General features: G+C 40.1%; 1 protein-coding gene across 8 annotated transcripts in view; it reads right to left on the bottom strand.

Moving 5' to 3' along the window:
* Positions 1 to 9,045: 9,045 nt before the first annotated feature.
* Positions 9,046 to 25,900, bottom strand: part of PDE4D (phosphodiesterase 4D) — a 1,572,172-nt gene continuing 1,555,317 nt past the window's right edge. For all 8 annotated transcript variants that reach the window (XM_027520402.1, XM_027520399.1, XM_027520403.1 and 5 more), the window contains 8 exons: positions 25,147 to 25,319; positions 24,092 to 24,190; positions 22,758 to 22,922; positions 21,443 to 21,542; positions 16,190 to 16,344; positions 15,315 to 15,437; positions 14,661 to 14,843; positions 9,046 to 13,947 (listed from right to left, as the gene is read on the bottom strand). In XM_027520402.1, the coding sequence (XP_027376203.1) occupies positions 13,534 to 13,947; positions 14,661 to 14,843; positions 15,315 to 15,437; positions 16,190 to 16,344; positions 21,443 to 21,542; positions 22,758 to 22,922; positions 24,092 to 24,190; positions 25,147 to 25,319 (1,412 nt within the window). In that variant the 3' untranslated portion in view covers positions 9,046 to 13,533. The remainder of the gene's footprint in view (positions 13,948 to 14,660; positions 14,844 to 15,314; positions 15,438 to 16,189; positions 16,345 to 21,442; positions 21,543 to 22,757; positions 22,923 to 24,091; positions 24,191 to 25,146; positions 25,320 to 25,900) is intronic.

The raw sequence follows: 25,900 nt of genomic DNA, 5'->3' as shown, positions 1-25,900 counted from the left end.
TTGAGATAAAAAATAAATCCCCTAGATAATAACTTGAATACTCATAGCTGACAACGTAAGGAACTTATGTTCTTTACTTTCCTTTAAGCAAAAGAAGTAAAAAAAAAAAAACTTAAGCAACAATCAGGGTAAAGATTCTCCTCTCCAGGGAATACAGGTGACTTGAGAGACAAACAGGCTTATGTTTAAATATCAGCTCTGACATTTTGAATGAGCGACCACATCTTTTTCAGCCTCCTTTGACTTCTCTGTAAAACAGAGGGGATATTGGGTTTGTGTCAGCTTGAAATGAGAAAGCTCAAAGTGTGACGAAGTCTCAGTGCTCACTATGCATGTGTGTGTGCTAAGTCACTTCAGTTGTGTCTGACTCTGTGGCCCTATGAACTGTAGCCTGCCAGGCTCCTCTGCTGATGGGATTCTCCAGGCAAGAATACTGGAGTAGGTTGCCATCCCCTCCTCCAGGGGGTCTTTCCGACCCACTGATCAACCCCGTTTCTTATGTCTCCTACATTGGCAGACAGGATCTTTACCACTAGTGCCACCTGGGCAGACCCAGTGCTCACTATACTCTTCTCTGATTCCTACCTTTTACCCCATCCTTTTCTGACCAAACTGAAAGCTCCTCAAAAGCAAGCGTCAAGCACCAGTCCTTTAAAGCAACTAAGACAGTGGTCCATAGAGAGGGGCAATTATCGCTCAGTTGATTTTCAATTTGCCTTTCTCCCTGCATGGCTGAAGGCACTAGACCTCTCCCAGACATGTGTGAATGACCTAAATAATTTTTTCTAATCTTCTCCCCTTGCTCATTAAAAGAAGAAAAACAATCCAGGGCAAAACCTGCATTTTGAAAGGATTTGATGTTATTCTTTCCTTTGTCCTGGAGTAATTCTTGCTTTCCTTGCCTTGTGCACATACTTGAACTCCATGGTGATTAAAGGTGATGGTAGACAAGCCACACCTCCACGCAGGTGTCTCCTGTTTGTGTCTAGGCTATACAAAGAATTGCTAAATTCACTCTTCTCTTTTCTCTAGCCATGGCTCTCTAGGATGTATGTTGGTGAAAAGGGAGTATAAAATTAAGCAGGTACTCTGTATTTACAAAACACAGCAAAGCTACCTGTCCCCCAAAGCAGTCAACCTTCCCATAAGGTGTTGGGTATCCTATGGGATCTGGGTGTAGTCCATTGTTCTCCATCTTTTCCCAGGAGACACTGCACATCATCACAATTCACCTGAAGACCATTTTCTGTGTTCACTCTTGTTTGGCCTCAGGTATTCATTTTACTCTAAATCCATGCTTCACAAACATCTTTGTGTATGACCTAAAGCAAGAAATATATTTAACCTGACAGCTATGCACATACACATAAGCACGCATGTACAACTACACACGTGAATGAAACAATAATTTTAGAAGACTAAACTTACTATGTGTGGTAACAGCAGTATTTTCTGTTCCATTTTAGTTCTTTTAAGTTTTAGATGCAACTAAACTTTCAATGCAACTCTCTTTCACAATCCATTAATGGTTCACAAGCTGCAGATGAAAAGTACTGTCTAATGTTTATAGTGAGATTAGCATTTATTAATTCATTTACTTTCATAACACTGTGAAAAAATTAGATTCTAATATCACAATTCCCATATTTAAACTGAGAAAAAGTAGGATTCAGAGATTAATTAACATGCCTATAGTCACTCAGCTAATTGGGGCCAAAGTCCCAACCTTTTCACTATGCCAGGCATGCCACCCCCACCCAGACTCCCTGGCACATTGTTGGCACAGATCATGGGGGTGTTAGTCAGGATTCTTTCAGGGGCAAGTAATAGAAAGTCCAATTGAAATGGCATCCATTATAAAAACTGGTCCTTATCTTAAATAAGTAGCTTAGAAGTCAAGTTGATTATATTAGCAGCTTGAAAAACACCTTCAAAGACTCACGCTGTCTTCAGCTCTGTCATCCTTAGTATGTTCTCTCTGTTTTCAGATAATTCCTCTCATGGTCTTAAGATAACAGTCCAACCATGGCAGCCTAAGGAACCATTTCCAAAGCTCAGCCCCTTCTTTTCTCCTTCTGTAAGAGTGAGGAAGACTTTCCCAGGAGTTACCTATGTTTCACTGTCCAGAAAGGCAGCCCTGCAAGCCAGTCCTAATCTAAACACTGGAAAGGATGGAGGGATTCCACAAAAGGCTCAGAATCAGCCCACAGGACTGAGAAGAGACCAAATCCCCGCAGAATTCCTTTCCTTCACAAGAGTCAAACACATTCCAACTTCCATTCCCCAGGATGCACACAGAGTAGAGGATGGTAATGACAGAGTGAGGCAAGCGAGAGCATCCTTTACAGCGGGTGCAGATAAAACTTCCCGGAAGGTGATGGGTGCCACAGCATCTCCCTTACTCTGCCTGGTTAGATGAACTAATCCCTTCAACTTCTACTTGGGGTGCTTCCTCTAGCTACCTCTGGTCCCTTAACTGTGTCACTCCTGTTTACCCAATCTCTAATCCACTCTAGGCCAGTCCATACTCTCCCTGTCCATTCTTCATCATTAACCTCATTCTTTTGGGCGATTATCCACCTGTCATTCTTTTCCTGTTTAATGAATACCTGCTATATGACAGATGGACGCTGAACTAAGCTATAGGAAAACAAAGATGAGGGGGCAGTCTCTGCCTATAATATCCAGGGGCCTTATTTAAACACAGTGGCACATACACATATATACATATAGTAGTAATAGTGTTAGTCACTCAGTTGTGTCTGATTCTTTGGGACCCCATGGACTGTAGCCTGCCAGGCTCCTCCATCCATGGAATTCTCCAGGCAAGAATACTTGAGTTGGGCTGCCATTTCCTTCTCCAATATATACAAATATACATACTCAAATTTGGCATCTGAATGTAAAGGATGGCATGGAGCTCAAAGTCTTTAGGAAACAGAGCTGGAGGCAGAGGTCAAAGTGATGGGAGTTTATTTGGGAGGTGCAAACCCTTGGGCAGTGGGGTGAGAAAAAAAGGATTTAGGCTAAAATAAGCAAGGAAGGAAGAAAAGGGAAAGAAAGGGAAGCAGGGAAAATGGGAAGCAGTGTGTTGTGATGTTTTAGCACTGGCTCCTGCCTCACAAGATGCCGCCAAAAGACATTGTAGACAGCTTGGGAGGTGCTTTCACTGATAAGAATACAGGGGTTGTCTCAATGGCTTCAAGGGGAAGCTGTGCCTCAGAGCAGCCCAAGGACAGAGAAGGAGAAGTTAACCGGCCTGGTTCCCTTCCATCTCTGGATTCCCAATGGTCAGAGTTAACCCCCTGACTTTCTGAGTGTGTCATCTGGTCCCTTTGGTGGTTCCATGTGATGCCAGATTCCAAGCCTTGTGTTGTGCAGTTTCACCCAATTACAAAAGCAGAGGGGCACACACTGCATGACTGAGAGCTGGAATGGGGCAACTGAAGCTGGGGTACGGGTGCTCAGTCTTCATCTATTACACTGATGGTCCTGCAGGGAGAATGTGGATGGTATCTTCTCTCCTTTGAATGTCATATTAATCGTATCTCCTTTAGCCCATGCCAGCTTGTGCTATGTAATACTGTAATTTACCATAAAAATATATATTTGGTCTTCTTCCCAGTTTCGGGTATAAAGCTCCTAGCACCCTTGGAATTTCCTAAGTGTTAAAGAGTAATTAAGTTGTCTTTTACTATGTTAATAGTGGCTTGGAAAACACTTAAGGATGGGGTCAGGGGGACCAATTTCAATCCCACCCACGGCTTCCAGGGAGAGGAGATGGATATTGATTTAATCTCCTATGGCCAATGATATACTTCCTCATGCAATGAAACCTCCATTAAGAAAAAAAAAATGGGGTTTGAAGAGATTCCAGGTTGGTGAACACTGTAGATTTGGGGAGAGTGGTGTGCTTGGAGAGGGCATGGAAACTTCTGCCATTTCCGCATCCCTTGTTGAATGTATCTTTTCCATCTGGCTTTCCTGAGTGATAGCTCTTTGTCATAAACCAGTGACCTGGTAAGTAAAATGCTTCTCTGAGCCACTCAAGCAAATTAATGGGCTTCAAGACAGGGATGTCTCTGGAACTCCAATCTATAACTTGTAGGTGCAGTTGACAACCTGGCTTGCCACAGGCCTCCAAAATGGAGGAGGCAGGGATGGAGGGGTGAAGGTGGGTGTCTCTCCATTAATAATACTGAGTCTTGTGGATGGAAACTGGCTTGTTAAACATATGTTTCTACTGTTTCTCCAATTGCCATTAGCTATACCATGTCACCTGCTGAAACTCCTATAGTAACATGCATCCCTTTGAGTAAATGCAATAAATTAGAAACGGGGTTGAGATGATTACTTCTCCTTTTTTGCAAAGCCAAAAGAGGAAAAAACAACTCCAAGAGGTCTTGAACAGTGTTTCTCTAACTTCATGGTGCAGAAGAGTAACAGGATGACTTGTTAAAAGACAGATTCTGGGACCCACCCCTAGAGATTCTTACTCTAGAAATCTCAGTTGGGACTTGATAATCGGCATTTCTAACAAGAACCCAGTTGGTTCTGATCAGTTAAAGGACCACATTTTGAGGAGTGCCAGTATCAGCCAAGATAGAAGAGGCAAATATTAACATCTTGACTTAAATCTTTACTGTTTTTGTTCAGTCACGTCCAACTCTTTGCAACCCCATGGATTGAAGCACACCTACTAGCCGGGCTAAAAGAAGTATGTTTTCTTCAAAAGATACCACCTAGGGTGGCCATGTACATATCTAATCTGGAGATATGTACAAAATACTGATGAAATACATTTCTAGGCCCAAGATGGAGTGGCTTCTGCCTGAGACACTGCCATCAACAAACCGAAATATTACAACTTTCATGTTCCTCCAAATGCTTCTCCTGAGCAGATATGCAGCATATCCCAACAGCCAATCCCCCAAAAACAACCCACCTCTGGCTTCTCACCCCAAACAAGGTTGACTATTTGTCCCCAGCCATGCAGATATTTGGGCAGAGGAGCCTGGTAGGCTGCAGTCCATGGGGTCGCGAAGAGTAGGACATGGCTGAGCAACTTCACTTTCACTTTTCACTTTCATGCTTTGGAGAAGGAAATGGCAACCCACTCCAGTGTTCTTGCCTGGAGAATCCCAGGGATGGGGGAGCCTGGTGGGCTGCCATCTATGGGGTTGCACAGAGTCGGACATGACTGAAGCGACTTAGCAGCAGCAGCAAGCAGTATTTTCTATTTGTCTCTTCCTTGCTCTTTATTCTTTATCCCATAAAAGCTTCTTGCTTTCTGCCCTCTTTGGCAGTTCTCCAAAAGGAGATTTTCCATTTCATTAAAGTTTTTTAGTACCACCCGAATTGACTTCTTTCATCATTTTTAAACAGTTTTTCAGCAACAAAATTGTTTCATAAAAGTTTTTGTAAAACACCACAAAAACCCCAACCCAGCAGCACATCCACCTTAGGTATTAATCTGCTCAGCTAAAGTAACAAGATCTTCTAGTTTCAAAGAACTGAATGCCATCTTCCGGTACACCTGCTTATTTTATGCCTAAGAACTGTGGCCCAGGAGGTGTAAATATCTACCAAAATGGCAAAATCCTACTAAGACAAACTAGAATTACCATGACCACCATGGGGAACTTTCCAAAGAGACAATTATCGTTCATTTAAGAAGTGCACCCGAGAGTGTTGCCCAAATCAACAAAGAAAATGGGATATCTATTTTAATTGACATGCCAAAGCCTCCAAAAAGCAAGGCTGCCCCAAAGCTTCATCGAATGTTTCATTATAAAAGGCGAATGAAAAATTAAAGACCTGTCTAAAACAAAACATCGAAAGACTAAGGTGACTCCTACCACCAGCCTCTATCCTCTGTTATGTGAGTACTCACTAAGCTTCCAGTGAATTGCTTTTCCACTCTGAAGAGACCAGAAGACCATAAATAAAGTCCACTAAATAGTTTTAAAGCCAGAAACCTAGAACGCTCCCCTTTTTTGCACCCTCCTGGGGTCCATGGTCAAAACTCTCCATGCTCCCTCACACAGTAGTGTCCGACTCTTCGTGATCACATGGACTGCAGCCTGCCAGGATCCTCTGTCCATGGAATTCTCCATATAAACATACTGGAGTGGGTAGCCATTCCCTTCTCCAGGGGATCTTCCCAGCCCAGGGATTGAACTCTGGTCTCCTGCACTGCAGGCAAATGCTTTATCACTGAGTCACTGGGAAAGGCCCCATCAAAACACAGGCCCAAAGTTCTCTCATTTGCATTCAGTCAGGATACAAGGGGAAAAGTTTTGTCAAATCGTTCCATAGCAACTCCCTCCTCAAAAGAGGGTCCCTCCTGGGGTTAACCAAACTCCCAGAAATTCTCCAGTAAACTGCTACTGGTTATTTCCTCAACAGCCCAGGGGAAGCTAACATTAAAATTAATGAAAAATCTTGTCAAATTCTAGTAGACACAAGACTACATTTGTCTGGAGGCTGCACATGGGCTCCTAGGATAAACAGCAAAAGCCAAGGAAGGGTGAAGATTCTTACCAGTGTCTGCTCTCCTCAGTCTCTGCGGTGACCCGTTGAAAAAGGTAACATTTCAAGTTTTCCCTTCCTTTCCAAAGCCTCGGTCATTGACTGGGGACCCTTTCTCACCCAGGAACAGCTGTTGCCTTACTGTTTGTTTCATTTGTGTCGTGTCAAAATGGCGTGGCTTTCTGCTTGCCCGAGGAACGCAAGTTGTCAGTTCTTACGTGTGCAGGCAGCTTAATCATCCGGCTGGGGTCGGGTGGGAAGTCCAAAAATACAGCCGGACAGAAATGTAGGCTGCACTCTGTTTGCCGCTCAGATAGAGTGGGACAGGGGAAGGGTTGCACTTCGTTTGTGGCTAGAGTTTTACTGAGTATGCCCAGCTTGGAGGAACTGTCTAGGTCTTTCTTTGAATTGTCTTTGAGAGTGGCTCCGGATCTTGGGAGGCAGGTGTCCTTTGCAACCATTGTGGCGGAAAGATGTAGGACCCCCAAACCGGGATTCCCGGCCTCGGCGGATACAACATGCCTGACAAGAAAGCAAAGAGCCCAGAAACTGTATGGAACCACCACTGCCTGGACAACACCAAGGTGTGCTTATACTCGGCTGGAGATGAGAGAACTTTTATACTGGAAGGGAGAGGGGATGTAGTAATAAAGACAGAGATGGCAATTCTTTAGTAGAATGGGGACACAGAGCCCACGTTAACTGATATAAATAAAGCAAGCAGTGTATCTTACAGGCTTGAGTTCGTGGGCTGAGCTTTACACCCATTGCACTGAGTTTGACAATGAGTATTTGGAAATACAAGAATACCTACGACAGAAACAGCCTCCAAATCTGCAAACTGGGGAAGCACAGGTGGAATTCCATTAAAATAAGGCTGTGTGTGTGCAGTTTGTCCCTGTTAGGGATGGTGCTGTCTGGTGACACGGAATGTTTTGCTCTTGTAGGCTCAGAGCTGTGTGTGAGATGTTTCCAGATCAAAGATCTAAACCCAGGTAGACTCAGCACACCCAAGTTGGCCTAAATCAGCCTAGGGGAATACAGGGAAAAAGAAGGGCAACTTTTCTTTTGTTGTATAATCTCACTTAGGGGTGGTAGACTGAGGAAGGGATTTGCGTTTAGATCAAGCATTCCTGGAAGGGATGATTTGGGCCTCTGGAGGCTACCGCTGCTGTGGTTGCCTGTGGTGGTGGGAGAAAATGGTGAGGAGGCAGAGCACAGCTTATTCTATTTAACATTATTCTACTAGTTAAGATTCAGGGCTTACACTTGTGCTGATTGATCATGAATACTGATTTTCTGCCATTCAGGAAGAAAAAAGAATTTGTGAGGAAGAGGCAGAGTCATTAGTTAGCAACCAGATAGAAAACTGTGAACTCTCTTTATCTAAACAACCAGACTAATTTTATGGTATCAACCCTAAATGTCTTGATCACCAGATTGCATTACATCCAATATCAATTTGGTAGTGATATTCAACAAGTATTAAACACCTACTGTGTACCAGGGATCCATTTGAGGTGTGAGGGATATACTGGTGAGCAAAGACTGGACTCTCGTGAAGCTCTGTTCTGGTGGGAAAGAGACAATAAACACATAGAAAGTGAAGTCGCTCAGCCGTGTCCGACTCTTTGCGACCCCATGGACTGTATGTAGGCCATCAGGCTCCTCCATGCACGGGATTTTCCAGGCAAGAGTACTGGAGTGGGTTGCCATTTTCTTCTCCAGGGGATTGTCCCAACCCAGGGATCAAACCTGGGTCTCCCGCATTGTAGGCAGATGTTTTACCATCTGAGTCACGAGGGAAGTCACATGTCAACCTGTGGTGTTATAAAGGGAAGAAAGCAGGGTTACAAGGTGAAGAGCAAGGGAGCAGGAGTGCTTTTCTTCCATTTCTCCCGAGGTTTGGAGCTCATTTGTACCTCAGGACTTTTGCAAATGAAGTTTTCTCTGTCTGGACCCTTCTCTTCCTTTTGACCCTGTCAACTCTTCCTTTTTGCCAAGTTACCTTTTGAGCTCCTTCCTCTCTGGAAGAGACCAAGCTCAGGTTCTTGTTCAATCACAGCACCTCAGCTTCTTTGCTGTACTAAGGACACTTACATGCTGCATGGGAACTGTTCAATGCCTTTGTCCCCTCTAGACCTTAACTCACAAAAGCTGAGTTATGTCTGTTCATTGATGAATCCTTACAGTCTTGGAGTTTGCAGAGTAGGGACCCAGCAAATAACTGTTGAGTATCTGAATAACTTTCAGTATGCCAGAACAATCAGAGAAGTTCCCTTCCCAAGCCTTTTACTGTGCTTATCTTATAGGCCATCTACATAATTTGGCCTTTTTACTCTATAGCAAGATTAATCTACATAATTTGGCTTTATTGGACTGTAAATATGTAGTAATATATGATGTCACTATCCTTTATTTCACCTTAACAATCCTCATGGCTCTTGGAAACATGTGCTGAATGAACTACGAGTTAAAATGAATACTCTTATTTGTAAATGATCGAGTCATAAATAGGCAGAATCAACCCATGCTTTTATTTCCATTGCATATAAAAATTTCATATGAAGGTATTGATGTACAGTACTATCCCCATGGGCTGTAAGAGAGGCTAAGAAACCACTAAAAGAATCATCATTTGTAATGCTCACACACAATTGACCACTCTGAAAACATATCCAAAGAAATCAAATTTAAAACAACTAAAATCAGTAAGGATTTTTTTTCTTTTTTGTAATTATAGTGTCCCCATTGTACTGTTTAAAACAAAAGTAATCAAATTCCTTTGGGCCAGGGCTGCTAAAATCTACAGTTTGTGTCAAAAAAGAAAATGAAATAAAATAAAAGAAGGCTCATTTTTCCTAGAAAAAGATTCTCTCCTTTCACTAAGTTGCACATCCTGAGGGCTGGGCAGCAGTGGAAAGAGGTTTCCACATCAGCCACTGGGAATTTTTCATAGCTTTCGGGAGCTGGCCTCTGCGCAAGGTTAAAATTTAAAATTCTAAAGCAAGTTAAGTTTCGCAGAAACACACATTCTAGAGAATGGTGACTCCACTATGCTATGTGAACTGGCATGATATAAAACTTTCTGTTAATGTATGAATTTACATACATAAGGAAATTTGATTCATCTTACTTGAAGAAAAATTCCATGGTTTAAAGAAAATGACCTTTTTCATATTTTGTTTTCCTAACATGGCAGGAAGCCAAATAATAAAGTACTAACATGCATGGCCTATGGCTCTAGTTTCAAATCAAGTTCATTTGTCCATGTGCTCAAGTCGAAAAGACTTTTAATAATTACTGGACAAGAATAATTTCCCCAGTAGTGTTTGAAAATTAACAAAAAGAAAAAATCAAATGTAACTAACCGAAGCAGCTCAGTTAGTATCTTATTGGAAAAAACACCATCATATATGCTTTGGTGCTTCATGGCAGAAAGCATTTAAGGGCTTGTCTCTCAAGAGTCTCAGAATGCTCTAGAGGTTGACCATGGTTCTGTACAATCCAGCTGCTGCCAGAAACCCAATTGATTCAAAGCTCAGATGTAAAATGCCCAGCCCTAACCCCACCGTTACCTTACTTTCAAATGCAGCAAAACAGAAGAAAATATTGGTTAAAGTTAAGGCACAGCCCTGGGACCAAAGACCTGCAGCTATGTTTTTATATTTTATATACCTTTATGTATTTTATAGTTTTCTTGAATCTTCCATAAACAAGCTCTAAGGTGACAAGACTATTTTATAGAAGAAAAGAAAATGTACAAGGAGTATGTATACACACCATTCATTCTCTCACCAAGAGTTTCCAAATATATCAACACCATCCCAATTCGGGATGATGTTTTAATAAGAACTGATAATTTACAATTAACATTACAGTATGTACATTACAATAAATACATGGTTGTAAACAGACAAACAAGACTGTATTACAGGTAAGGTCATTTGGTGAGAAAAAAATGCATGGCACAAAAAAATAAATAATGCATTCAAAAAGCATCATAAAGCTTTCGGTAAAATCCACTTCATTCAAGTTTTTTTTTCCTTGTCTACAATTTGTTCTATCTACATTATTTTCTTGTGAATTTTAAGTGACATAAAAGAAAAGAAAATTAAAACAGCATTATTATGTTTAGTAACTTGCAAGCTGAAATGTACTGGTTTTATGCAAACTTAGACATTTTCTTCCCCATACAGTACCCAGATACTGTATTTTCTTACAACATTTTAGGAAATGTAAAGCCACTTATAAAAGGATATTCTTTTTAAAGCAGTGTATAATTCTGAAGCACACTTTGGCGAGAGCAGAGGAGAGAAGAGAGGAGAAGCAGATTGTACAGTGCACTAGTCCCTGTCTTTTGGATATTTTTTCCTAAAATTTGATTGTCCATCATTGGGTATCTTCACACATGTGACCATTAAAACCAACAAATTGAAGAAATAAAAGGAGTCTCCCTTTTTTAGTGCTGTTATATACCTTTTCAGGTCTGGATTTGTGACATATTGCTGTTTTAATTTTTTTTTCATTCTTAAGTTCTAGGCACTCTGTGGGGTAGCAAGCATGAGGAAAGGGAGGGATTGAGAGTATTTGGGAGAAAGGAATAAACCTTAGATTCTTTGCCTTTTCTTCTAGACCTCCATCAGGAACAAAATTAAAATGCAAACAAGTTTCCAATTGTTCTTGTGAAACCACTTGCCAAACATAAGACTTTATTTGAAAGATTACTGTCTGAATTTTACAGGGGAATCTGATAATTAATTGGTCAATTCCTGTCTTGTGCTCTATGTCGAAGTTCACAGCTACCTAATTTTTCTATCAATGTTTCTAACCAACTGTGGCTCTCAGGGGATTAAAATAGTATCTTCAGCTTGGGTCATTTCCCTGGCTGATGATTTAGTGATTGAGACATCCACAATATCAACATTTTTCAGGATTACAATTCCATTTACTGTTCTATTTTCTGTTTGGTCAGATATTCCTTTAGCCTCTACTTGAGTTCTTGGATATCACTGTGAAAAATGATTATTTGGGCTCCAAGCTCTTCACAGAGAAGGTAAACATTTTTTAAGAGCTGAAATGGGAAGAAAGTCCAGACTAAATAAATGCCCCAAGATGCCAATTAAAGGTAAGTACTGGGAATCAATCTCTAAAATTGCAATACAATTCTTGATGCTAAATTCAGCCAAGAGTGATCTCTACTCTTGAAGATTTAGTCAGAATCTTCTTACCCAACTGAGTAATTTAAAATGGCATCACATCACCTAATCTCTGGTGCTAGGGGCACCATCAACTTCTTTTCATCAGCGTATTTAAAGTTCTCCTCCACTAGATGTACTTCTGGATCAATGATAACTGATAAAGCAAGAAATGCTATTATGTGTTATGTGGCTGTCCTTTAAGGAAGAGTCATTGCTACACTTAAAATCACGTCTCAGGAATATTCCTCATACAGTTCTTAATCCCGTGGTGAAATCATAGAAACAAAAGAGCATTCATTGTACTGGTGTTCATTAATATATTCTACTAATATTGTTAAAAATTACCTAGCTAGCCATTAACTTTTCTTTGTAAATCAAAAGTAAAAGCTAGTCATTATATACGACCTCATGGCAGAAAAGAATGCTAACTCTAACTTGACTACCTGTTCTTTGCATCCATCAGAATGGTGGTGATATATTTGATAAGACCCCACGTGGTAAATGTGGACAGAGGTTCAAACACACACTGAATAATGAAGCAGCACAAGGGGAAAAAGGTTTTCTTACTATAACTGACTGTGAAAATAATAAAAATGAACATGAAATGTGTGGGTTATTACAAAGACATGCATTTGTGAAATGAGGGTCTACCACCACAGCAAAAAGTTATCAGAAGACACTAAGTGGGAAAATATCTAAAAAAGACTGACCATTTTAGCTACTGGGTATTTATATATCTCCCACTTGCTTCAGATAATACCAACTGATGACTGAGTGTCCACGAGGCTTGAGATACATTAGACAGAACACACATCAGAGTATTATGGAACACGTGTTCACTTTGCACACGGTGAAGAGAAATGTCAGTGGGGAGCAACTCTGCGTGTCTGAATAGACCAAAATGAAGAGCCAGCAAATGAAGACCTACAAAAAGGGTTTCCTGCAACATAAAGTCAATTTTTGTTTTTAAAATATGGAAGTCATTGGTATATAAAACAATGGGTCACTACAAATCAGTTAATTGCTATGAAGTCTAAGGTGCAAGTAAAATTTGTAAATTAGGTTTATCCAGTGTAGCACAGATTTGTACTGAAAACTTGCAAGTTACTCCTTAGAAAAAAATAACCAGTGGCAGATGAAGTTCTGAATGTAGTTTTTTAAATATAATACCTCAATACATTTAATAATAAAAGTAAGCTCTACAAAAAATCTGTTTTACATATCATACAAAATGTAGAGGTCAGTGCAGCTCACCGAACCACACTATTCAGTCAGGTATCAGGAAGACTTGAAATTAGAAAATTATGCAATTTCTGTGGCTCATCTTTTTCCTGGTAACAGCTTCACACTATGTCCTGTTCCTGACCCATTCGTTGCTTCACCCATCTGTTCACTGCATCCATGTAATAATGCCTTCTTTCTGCTGAAAATATTGCAAACAAAAAGAAAAAAAAACCCCAAATCATCTTAACTTTGGGGCTGCCCAATGAGCCACACTCCCTAGAAAACACTTAAGAGTTGATTTTTCTCGGTTTCTTCAGCTTGATGGAGCCGCAGACCTGTGACAATGCTGTCCATGAAGATGTCCCTCTCATTCTGATGACATGGAGGTGAAAAAACTGGTGACGATATTCCTGAGCGCCAGACTGAATCGTCAAGGTCAGTTTTGTTCCACAAACATCCTGGCAGATGACAGTGAGGTGTGACCGTGGTTGTGGCATGTGACATGCACTTTGGAAACAACGTTTCTACTTAAAAAAACAAAAAAACACAAACGAAAGGCATGGAAGTCTGGGCCCTGTTACGTGTCTGGGGAGGGGTCCCCGATGACACAGGCCTCGGGCTGGCTCTCCTCGTCCGCCACGGCCTCCTCTTCCACCTGCTCATCCAGGGGGATCTCGGTGGACTCCGAGTCCTGAGTGCACAGAGTCTTCGAGTCGCTGCAGCTAGTGTCTTCTTCAACTTGACTCCCACTGTCCTTCTCGGTGTCTGACTCGCCGTCTTCCTCTAAAGTCAGTTCAAACTGGAACTTCTCTGTCTGACCCTGCCTGCCCTCCTCCTGGTCATCGGGCGCCGGGGAGGGGCTCTGAGGAATTGTGCTCTGGTACCATTCGCGATTGTCCTCCAAAGTGTCCAAAATGTCCTGGGCGTCAGGATGGACCAGGTCTGCCCACGTCTCCCACAGAGGATGAACGATATAGTCTATGAAGCCCACCTGGTTAAAAAAAATATATCCAATGTGAGTACAGGATTAAGAAACAATGGAAAAGATTAAAGAGACCCAAATGTATTCAATTTATATACTGAATTAAATTTTTATATATGATATATAGAATTTATGTAAAATATATAAATGTAATATGCTTTACAAATATAACACTGAACCGAAGACTATTAACCTTAGTCTGATAAAATAGTCACTATTTTAGGTAGCAGACTGTATGACAATGTTGTTATGAGCTGCAGAAAACAACTAATAGCTTATAGAATTCTGAGTCCAAGAGCAGGTTTGTGATGTAAAAAACCTCTGCTTATTTACCTTGCTTGGTTTGAGGCTTGGACTTGATTTTAGAATAGTCCATTTATAGGTGGATCCAGATACACCGAAATAATGCCATGTATTCCACATGGATTCAAAAAACTTTATTCACTTATGAGAAGAGGTAGTTGAAATAATTCTACACATATGAATATGCTATACAAATCGAGTTATAATGAATAAATATACTGTTCTATGAATAGATATATGACCATACGGATATACATCCTAAGAATCAAAGAATTTTGAGGCTTGCAAACATGAAGTGGGAATTGAGCTTGTCAGAAAGAAGGTAATTAAGATCACCCCATAAAAGACTGAAGGAGGTGCAAACAAAGTAACCAAATGTTCCATGTAGCTGTGTTCTCTCTGAAAGCTTAAGGCATCACCTGTGATTTTTCCACAGATGCGTTGTGCTTGTCACACATGGGGCTTATCTCCATGCCCCGCTCCCTCTCTCGGTCCCCTTGGCGGAAGAACTCCTCCATGATGCGGTCCGTCCACTGGCGGTACAGCTGGAGAGGCTTGGTTGGGTTGCTCAGGTCGGCACAATGCACCATGTTCTGAAGGACCTAAAACAAACCAGTGCATGCTCTGTTTAGCACCCACTCCTTTTTTTTAAACTGGAAATTCACATCAGGTGACTGTGACACTTAAAAATACATGTTGTGTAAGAGTCGTTCCAGACGGCTCAACCATGATGTGTCTGTGTATGGTTCACACTTGTATTAATAGTCCCAAAGTATGCCACTTCTACCGCATCTAGGTATCATGAGAGAAACTGTTTACATGCTCACTTCATTAAATTCAGAGCTGCTTAAGTGGTTGGTTTTGTGGGATATTATTTTTTTTAACGCTCTTCCACTTGCAAAGGCCAATAGGATTTTGTCTGGTTAATTCTCAGCATGAAGAATCTGGATAAAAATCCTGCTTATAACTACCAAAATTATAAGCTGGGAGAAAGGAGACATAAATCCTATCTAAGCTAGACACACAGACATGAGTGTGTACACACAGACACAGAACAAAGTCAAATGCTTTACCTGGATCCTATCAGAATAATTATCAAGAAGAAGAACTCCAGAACTCGTCACTTTCTTAGTTTCAACCATAGTTTTCAAATCAGCCAGTAGATTCATGTGCTTTGACATGTCTGTGGCAAGTACCTTAAAAGACAAACAGTGTTTTAATAAGTAAAAAATGCCCAGAGGAAAAAAGTCATAATTTGCACATGAAAATATCATGGAGAACATGAGAAGAAATGGAGAACAATTCTGTCATCTAATAGCCCTGTGCGGGAATCCTTTACTACTTCTTGGGCCAGAATCTACTCCTCTTTGCTGTCAAGTTTCCTGGAAGCTCAGATAAATGTGTACAATATACAGAAACATTAATCACTAGCAGCCACTCTCATGGTGATAAAAAGGGCTCTTTCTCTGGATAAGACATCATCACATTTTGAAGTTTTTTAATTTCTTGGACTAGAAAGTGGTTACTGGACTACAATGGAGTGATTCACAGGTTGCTTACAGAATACTTTAGGAACAATATTCTGGTTAATTTTCTGCTTATCTAAGACATGTAATGTCTCCATTTCTCTGCATGTACAAAGCTGAACAGATAAAGTTTCTGATAACCAGAGATTTCCCTGTGTCTCATGAAAAATGCATAGAGAAAAGACGAATGTCATGGAAGTTTCTGCATGGCACTTCTGCTGACAGAGGTTTTTTCATTATTCTTAACTCCAGACTGTTAGCAGCAGAGCATCACTGCCAGCAGCAAGGCCAGCCTCTGGGACAGAAAGGGCAGCAATATCTTGAAATGTACAAGAAACTTTTATTTGATTGTCATCTCTTTCTTTTTTTAAGAAAACATCATAAATCACAGTTCTCTTTTTTGCTTTTTATCAGTTACTCACAATGTCAATGACCATCTTCCTTAATGACTGTCTTTGCTTTTTGGTCAAATTCTGGAAAATGTCACAGTTTTCTTCCTGAAGCAACTTAAAGCCCACGGCCAAATGATGGTTCTCCAGGACAGAAGAATCATTGTACATCAAGGCAAGTTCAGAGTCTTGAAAGAAAGACAAGAGGTAGAAGGTCAACAAAGCCATTTATGCTAAGTTTATCTAATTTTTCATATTCTGAGATATCTGGGGTTTTAGGAAGCAATTTCTCCTAAATGTTTCTACTTGCATTCCCATGACATTACAACACCTAGAAGAGAGTCCCCTAGAATCTTGAGAGTGGGCTTAACGCTCTTGGCAAATGATAAGTCAGTTCACACTGAGGCTTCGCCTTCTTCTGTTCTAAAGGGAAAGAAGAGTTACGTGAGATTACCCTGAACCTCCTCTCCAGATCTGCTAGAGGCAGCTCCATAAGCTCAGCAGTAGAAAACATCATTCCTAACATCTGTAACACATCCAGAACAGAAGATGTATTCCTGATAAAGGTGGACTATCTATCTGATCTTTTATGTAATGTAAAGATCATGTGCCTTAGGGTAATTTGTACTCCAAGAGTGTACAAGACCAGCTTGGAACATATGAACAATATCAGGGTCTGTTCATGCTTGTACTTGTTTTGTTCACAGGATAGCTTTGTTCATTTTTCCATTTCCTTGTCCACATGTCTTGGCAATCACTATAAACATGTATGTTGCACATCCAAGATGCACACTGAGAGTTTCACACGGAGCCGGGTTTTGAGTTGTCTACATAACTCCAAGGTGAAGATTCGGCTGCTCCCCCATGACTGTCCTGGACCTCTGTTTTTTTTTTTTTTTTTCAATGAGAAATCCTACCTCTTTCCTAGTTCCTGTAAATAGCAGACTCAGGTCTATTAAAGTAGTCATTAAAAAAAAAAATGGTGCTTTATCTTGTTTCCACTTAAGTCACTGTAAAAACTAACACATGTATTGGATCTTTCTTTTGACTTGTGTGGAAAATATACATTATTTTCTAAGAAAGAAATACTCAATACTGCTCAATGACTATTTTAAAGAAGCTAGGAAGGAGACGTGAGATTCAAGACACACTTTGACTGAGATTCTATGATTTTACATTTATACAGAAAAATAACGTTTTATATACAAGCTACAAATACAGTGACGGAAAGCTTTTTTATCAATGAGATCAGTGAAATAAAGAGTATGTACTATCACCAGGTCCAGCTCTACCTTCATACAGTAAAATGTCTCTGCTCTTGAACTTCAAAAGTCATATGATTTGAATAGATGACTAATGTGTTCAAATGTTTGAGGAAACCTTTCTCCCCCACACCTAGGCAGATTCGCTAGAAACAGAAATTTTACTTGTTTTCCAAGTAAAATTTAATGCTATATATATGCTGACACTGCTTTATTGTTTCAGAAAATAACGCTTATATTTATCTTTTTAAAGATAAATATCCTCTACTGTGCTCTATTCAACACATTATGATGCTATTTACATTTTATGGATTTATTTACATAGTATTGTCCTTGAAAAAGATTTATGCAGCTTCTCACCTGGAATTTCAACTTCCTTACATCCAATTCAGAATCCTCCACTCCCCTAAATCATTGATAAAAGCTTAAAGCCTCTGCCAGGTAGAAATGATCGCTCTGTTTTCACAACCTTCAGCATGTTTACAAGGAGTGTATGTGTCATTAATATTAAATCACCTGGTGCCTAAAACTAACACAACCGGAATGGTTAATGAAAACTATCGCCACAACTGAGAAGCAGAGGGGTATTTGGCCTGGGAATCAGCCAGGTGAGCCCAAGTGCCCTTCCGCCCTGGTGAGCCATGCAGTCTCCTTAAAATTGGACAAGTGACCTCCCATCTATGGTAGGTCTGATCTGATGATTAGAAGTCTTTATTACAAGAAACACAGGTTCAACCTTTAGCTTTGGACAAGATGGCAGCCCCAGCTCCAGGTTAGGAGCTGAGAGTGTGTGCTAGTTTGAGCCACTCAATCCATCCACAAAAGAAAGAGAAAACACAAATTTAATGTCTATAAAAAGTTTACTGTAAACTAAAAATAATCACATAATTCTGATAGAGTATTTCATACAGCTGTTTATTATAAGTTTGCAGTTATTAGTGAGACTCTCCTTTTCTGAGAGACTGTATTCTTGTATTTAAGGGCTTCCCTGGTGGTGCAGAGGTTAAAGCATCTGCCTGCAATGTGGGAGACCTGGGTTCGATCCCTGGGTCAGGAAGATCCCCTGGAGAAGGAAATGGCAACCCACTCCAGTGTTCTTGCCTGGAGAATCCCATGGACACAGGAGCTTGGTGGGCTACAGTCCACGGGTCGCAAAGAGTCAGACACGACTGAGCGACTTCACTCACTTCCCTTTCACTTTAAAACATGTTGTGAAAACTAAAACTTAACTTGTGTTAGAGGCTACTAAGCCTCTTCTGAGTTCTGAAACAAAATGCTTTCTGGCTTGATCTTCCTGACCCAGGGATCGAAAGAACCCGGGTCTCCTGTATTGCAGGCAGATTCTTCACCGTCTGAGCCACCAGGGAAGGCCAATTAAAAGCTAACTAAGGCAATAATTCTCATAATGCCCTGGGGCTCTTATCAACCCTGGGATAACTTTCATCTACCAGATGATACTGATTCATTCTCTCAGGCATTACACAGCCCTATCTCACCCCACCCTCAAGAAAATATCAGCAATCCAAAGCTGGCCTGGGAACTGCTGACTGCCCTGTGTGGCTGAGACCCCACAGAAAGGAGATGGGCACAACATCACTGGCTAACAAAGTGCCTCCAGAAGCGCAGTCTATAATCCTTCTACCTCAGGCAGGTCATCAGTAAAACGACCTTAAACAGACACCCTTGGCCACTGTCCTGTGTGTATAATTACCCTCTACTGTCTCCATTGGAGAAGGAAATGGCAACCTACTCCAGTGTTCTTGCCTGGAGAATCCCAGGGACGGGGGAGCCTGGTGGGCTTCAGTCTATGGGGTCGCACAGAGTCAGACACGACTGAAGCGACTTAGCAGCAGCAGCAGTCTCCATTATTTATTCTCAGTTGTCTCAAACTTTAAAGGGCATGAGATTCATGTGTGGACTGAGGCTTTGCTAGTTTAAACTGCAGACTCCACGGGTACCCTGCTGCCAGCCTAGGCCCATCTGCCCTTAGAGGGTCCATAATAAAGAATAATAGAGTTGGTCCTCATTTTTCCTGAAAAATTTAACAGAATACTTGGAAGACAGTGACTTTATTATCAGTTGTTTTAATTTGTTCTCAATTCTTAATTCTAATGTTATAATATGGGAAGATACAATATTTAGTATAATAGGATGCAAATAAAACACTTAAGTCTGAATATTGGTGTTATTAATTTAAAGAAAAAAGCCTACTTTTCTTAATGCAAGAGTTAAGACAAAATTTATATGTATTTGTTAAAAACATCAAGATATACCTAAGAAGCAAAATAATGAATCAGTCCAGGATAATAAAAAATTGCCAGTGTACATTTTACTATATGACCTTTCTGTTCTAACAGAAAGGACACAATCAACCCTAACCTAGGAGACAATGTAAACTCATGTGTTGATATACAGTAATGTTTTGTTGACTCCTGAAAGCACCCTATTATAGGTTCTCAAAAGGTAGCTAAGACATGAAATGCACTGACTATCCATCCATTTTTGGAAACCTATGACTTTCCCAATTCTCCTACACATGCGTGAGTCACCAAAGTGCATTTTGTTATAGGGTAGTCCAGAGGCTATTAAAAATATACAAATATATAAATAAGCCAAAAGATCTGAATCTCTCAAAGCAAGGCTATATTTAAACTTCCCCTTTAAATCTGGCTGCAGCAAAGCACTGGGAATGAATGGTGGAGGAACAGACACTACAGGAGCTAGACTGCTATGGGGCAGGAGAAGGCTGTTTTCCACAACTCAGTAAAAAGCAAAGACAGATTCTTAACAGATAGGAAAAAACAAGAGCTTTTTATTTTATTTTTTCACATACAAAAGTGACTTTTATAACATTAATCTACTGTGCTGGGAGGGAATTATATAATGGTACATTTAAATTATTTACCAATTAACTTCAAGTACAGAGAGAATGGGCTTCCCTGGTAGCTCAGCTGGCAAAGAAACCCCCTGCAATGCAGGAGACCCTGGTTCAGTGGAGAATCCCCATGGACAGAGAAGCCTGGCGGGTCCCAGTCCATGGGCGTCACAAAGAGTCAGACACGACTGAGTGACTAAGAGCACAGAAAGAACAGAATTTCTGTAAAACAATCTCTTTGCCAAAAGCCTCACCCAAATGCTACTAATATTCCCTACAGGGGTTTGCAGTGCAACTGTGTGTTAAGAGGTGTCCCACATCGAACAGTCTCTTCTGTGCGTTCTTTCCAAATCCATTGATGACTTATTTTACAAAATGTCACCAGTGAGAAAAAAATCAACGGTTAAGAAATATTAAAAGAAAAAAACAAACAGTATGTCAAAACAGAACCTCATACTGCCCTCAGCATGAGATTTAAAAAGGGAAGAAGAGGAAAGAACATGGTGGAGAGAAGAAGGAGTTACAGCCTCTGAAGAGGATTAAGTCACAACCTACATAAAATGAGGAATTTAACATGCATCCTGATAACTTCTTTTATTTAAAACTCTGAGGGTAGGATTTCCCTGGTGGTCCAGTGGTTAAGAATCCACCTACCAATGCAAGGGACATGGGTTCAATCCCTGGTCAGCGAACTAAGATCACACATGCCACAGGGCAACTAAACCTGTATGCCGAAACTAGAGAGACCGCATGCCACAACCAGAGAAAGCTTGTGAGCTGCAACAAAGACCCAGCACAGCGCCCGCACCCCCACCCCACCCCCCCAAAAAAAGAAAAAACTTTAGGAGCAATATACCTAAATCTTTCTGCAAACTTTCGCTTTCAATTGCTCTGTCTACTAATGTGGTAATATAGTATTTCAAGAGAAGTACTGGAATGCATGTTTTTTCAAACATCATATGCCTCATGGGCTAGAACAGTAATTTTTTAGAGCTATATAACATTAATGTGCAGTCACTGTAATGCATATATACACATTTCAAAAGAACATGACTCTGGAAACACCCTACACTTATAAAAACCCTCAGTCACTCTAAAATGTAAAAAGGAATTTTTTCTGCAAAAATGAAGAAGTTTCACTTCACTTACTTGTATTGATCAGAAACTGATTGGACACACCAGGATGATCAACGTCATGGATTGCACTGGCAAAAATTGCTGCAAGAATCTCCAAATCTGTAAACACAGCCTGAAAGAACGCAGACAATATTAGATAAAGTTACTATTCTATAGTAATATAAATTAAAGGTACATAGGAATGGGAAATTCCTTCCCAGACTCTGATGGAAAACAAAATGAAGCTTCAAAATATATTATTATCATATTCCAGGATGGCAGACTTTCAGAAAATGAGCTCCTCATGGCCTTTTAAAATGTAATCTTGGAGGAAATATTTTATCTGATCTTATTATAATTCAAGATCACACCTTTTCCATGGTTATATTTTAAAAATATTTAAAAAGGATATCTGCCAATAGTTTTAGAAAATAATAACTTATTTTAAAAGTATTTAAGATGTTCAAGGATATTCTGAAAATGTACATAAAATTAATGACACGAGCAATTATTTTCTTCCATTCAAAACAGGGACTCTCAATCTCAGAGAAACCAACATCTGCAGTCAGATAAGTCTTTGTTGTGCAGATAAGTCTTTGCTGTGGGAGGCTATCCTGTGTGTTACGAGGTGTTTAGCAGGGCCCCTGGCCTCTACCGATGAGATGCCAGTAGAATGTACCCCCAAACTGTGACAGCCAAAAATTTCTCCAGTATTGCCAGATGTCCCTGGGAGGAGCGGGGGAGTAGGAGTAACGGGAAAATCACCCCCAGCTGAGAGCCTCCCACTCAAACAATAAGGTATTAACCCAGTTTTATAATGAAACAATCTGAACTATAAACTACATTAGCAAAAGGGAGTCACTCTCCCAAATGATTAAGGAAATCAAATTGCTTTAATAAACATTCAATGGAACAACTTCATAGGATTTGGTGACATTAAAGATATGTTTCTTTCTAGTGAGTTCTATGAAAAGTATCAATGCATAGCTTCTATTTTATAAAAATAATCATCTTTGGATTATAAACAAAAAAGTCATCAGACTAAATTCCCAAGAAGCCCCAAACTAATCAAAACTGAGTAATCCAGGTGTGCTTTATGGAATGTTCACTAGATCATTTCAAAGAGGCAATATCATAAACAGATGAATCCCTAAGTCTTTGATTATTATCCAAGACAAATTCATCAAAGACTCAGCTGTTTAATTACCACAATGACATCCCCCTCCCAACTTAATAATATTTCCAGGAAGCCAATTGTTGTTTGCCCTGCATGCCCTTCAGTATGAAAGTTGAAGAACCACTGTGAGTGGCAAGTTACTGTTCTTGAAGGTTTAGAGACCAAGTGTACCTCTAAAGCAGGTGTAGACAACAGCACGTGCGTTGACTGGACGACATCTGCAGCGTGAATATTATTGTGGTAGGCCACATCAGCGTGGTAATGATCTTCCAGGGTCATTAGGTATGTAATTAAAGTGTCTACTGGAATTTTAAATGTTTTTAATAAATCCCGTTCCTGCAAAAGAAATCCTCTTAGCATTTTGTATCTTATAGAAAAGATTCTCCATACAGTGTTTTAACAACAGCAACAGAAATCACCCCCTGTGCCACCTATGGATAACCCAGAAATGAGAGAAGCACTCTCTCAATGTCTAGTGAGGACAATGAAAACCCATGGGGTGATCCAGAAACTGCAGGGACAAAACCAGAATACAGTTGTCCTTCTGGAGCCCAGCAAAGCTTTGCCCAAAATATATGATGTCAGGAATGAGCTGCCAACTATCAAGTGTCCGTGTCCTGGGACCCTGAAGGTAGCTTCAGTCCACCACCCCAACTGGGCCACTGGGTCAAAGCACGTGAGACACAACATTCTCTTGAGGGCTGGAGACCTCAGCCCCAAATTCTCATATAAATCCTAACCCTGAACTGGGGCAAAAACCTGACAAGAATGAGAAACTGATTTGAAGAAGAGAGCAGTCCACAAGACAGTGGCTGAAGAAATTACATAACTAAGGTTAGTCAGCAAGGGGCTTATTCAATTTGTAAAGTTAACACTCCATTCTCTGTGCAAGGGAGGGTCATGTGGATGATTTAAAAATTTTTTTATTTTATGATTTTAAAATTATTTTAATGAATTGCTTCATTTGCCCACATATCTTTTTCTTCAATGGGAAAAATAATACAATTGATTTATTTGTGTTTTACCCACACTCTAACCTTCTTGTATCCTTATTTGCCCCTTGGTATATAAGGGGCAGGAGAAGGTAATGGCACCCCACTCCAATACTCTTGCCTGGAAAATCCCATGGACGGAGGAGCCTGGTGGGCTGCAGTCCATGGGGTCGCTAAGAGTCGGACACGACTGAGCGACTTCACTTTCACTTTTCACTTTCATTCACTGGAGAAGGAAATGGCAACCCACTCCAGTGTTCTTGCCTGGAGAATCCCAGGGATGGGGGAGCCTGGTGGGCTGCTGTCTATGGGGTCACACAGAGTCGGACACGACTGAAGTGACTTAGCAGCAGCATATAAGGGGCAAATATATATCCCTTATATGTTTCAGCAAATAAAAAACTATCAAAATAAGTAAAAGAGGGTGAGTAGTGAAGAAAATAAATGCATGCACAATTCACAGACTGGACATTATGTCACCAAATAAGAGGTGATATAACTTAACCACGTTACCTGAAAAATGGTGTGCATGATAACAGTCAAAGGTCGGTTCCCAGACAACTCTGCTATTCTGAAAACATGAAGACCCCATTTGTTCACATCTTCTAGTTCCTGGGGTTAAGGAAAGGTAAGAACAAGTTTGGATGCAGAAGTAGAACATGAAAGAATGAACACAGTCATTTAAAAATTACTGACTTTAATGAAGAGATTGTTAGACTTTTTTTCAAAAGTTCATTTCGAATGTAATGGATGCACCACGTAAGTAGAGGCAAACTTGAGGCAAATCACATGCTAGAGACTGAATGGTGTTGCTCAACCTTATGTCTCTGACAAAACAGTATATTTACACACTTGAAACACTGATCTCAAGTATTTCTCCAGTAGTTAAAACGTATTCTCAAAACCTTAGCTAGTTAACTAAAAGTAACTAGTTAAGTTAGTTAACTAAAGGTAACTAGTTAAGCTAGTTAACCTTAACTAGTTAAAACATATTCTCAAAAACTTTAACTTACACTATTCAAACAATCAAATGTAGATGCAAAAAGAAAGAACATCAAGCCACCTGTCTCTATATATTAATTAAATTCAAGTGATTTATTTTTCCTCTTGATGGTTTATTTTGGAGATCCTTCTCTAAAAGCTCATGTTCCTCTACCTTATTCTTTCTTAAAATTTATTTACTTTTAATTGGAGGATAATTATTTTACAATATTGTGTTGGTTTCTGCCATATATTAGCATGAATTAGCCATAGGCATACACATGTTCCCTCTCTCCTGAACCTCCCTCCCACCCCTACCCCATCCCACTCCTCTAGGTTGTCAGGGAGCACTGAATTTGAGCTCCCTATGTCATACAGCAAATGCCCACTGGCTATCTAATTTTACATATGGTAATGTATATGTTTCAATGCTATTCAAGTGATTTAGCAAGAGCTTTATGAAGTGCTTTCCCATCTACCAGAAAAATCCCCATGAATTATTAATAATAAGCTTTTTCATTTATTTAAAACAGAAGGAATCAAAGTTCACTGCATATTTCTGATCATGGTACTTGAAATCATCTTACCTTGGCAAGGACGTCTTCTTGTTCAGTTTTGACCCCAAACCTTGGGATGCTTGAATTGGTCAAACTGGAGCTGTGCATCAACTTCTTGACCCCACTGATCTGAGACATTGGCCTTTTCTTTTTCTCCTTTTCCTTCTGAGTCGGAGAAGGAATTTCCACTTCATGTTGCTTATCTTAAAAATTTTAAAAATATTCTACACTTAGTATTAATTCTGCCTAGTTTTTTTTTCTCCAAACATGCATAACTAGGCAGATTTTAATTGATCATTATACATTCTAGGAAATATTTCCAAGTAAAACTCCTCTTAAGGAAGTTGAGTATTTACAGTTTGATGTGGACTTAATTTGATACTCTGAAACACAAAATTAAGCAAATAAATTCTACTGCATAATAATTAACATCAAATAATTCAGTGACCACAACTTTGAAGGTCCTAATACTTAAAAAAAAAAAAAAAAAACAACTTATGATTGCTGACTTGGAAAAGGCAAAATACATTGGTTATTTCTACTGCTCATCAATTCCATTCCTGTCCAAAATTCACTTCCTGATGGGAAAGCTGCTTTTGCCAAGTAAGAACTCCAGTTTCAACACCTACTTTGAAATGGCAGAAACTTCGTGCGCAAACTGAAAACAGCAGTGTGTGAACCTAACGGGCCATTCTGCGGGAGCATACACAGTCTATCTGAAGGAGTCAAACTGTTTCTGCTACTTTACATTTTCTATAGGATAGTGATGTGGGGGATATATAAT

Source organism: Bos indicus x Bos taurus, chromosome 20 (genome assembly GCF_003369695.1).
Source record: "Bos indicus x Bos taurus breed Angus x Brahman F1 hybrid chromosome 20, Bos_hybrid_MaternalHap_v2.0, whole genome shotgun sequence".
NCBI lineage: Eukaryota > Metazoa > Chordata > Mammalia > Artiodactyla > Bovidae > Bos > Bos indicus x Bos taurus.
The sequence above is the reverse complement of the archived record's forward strand: the minus strand, read 5'-3'. Positions and strand labels throughout refer to the sequence as shown.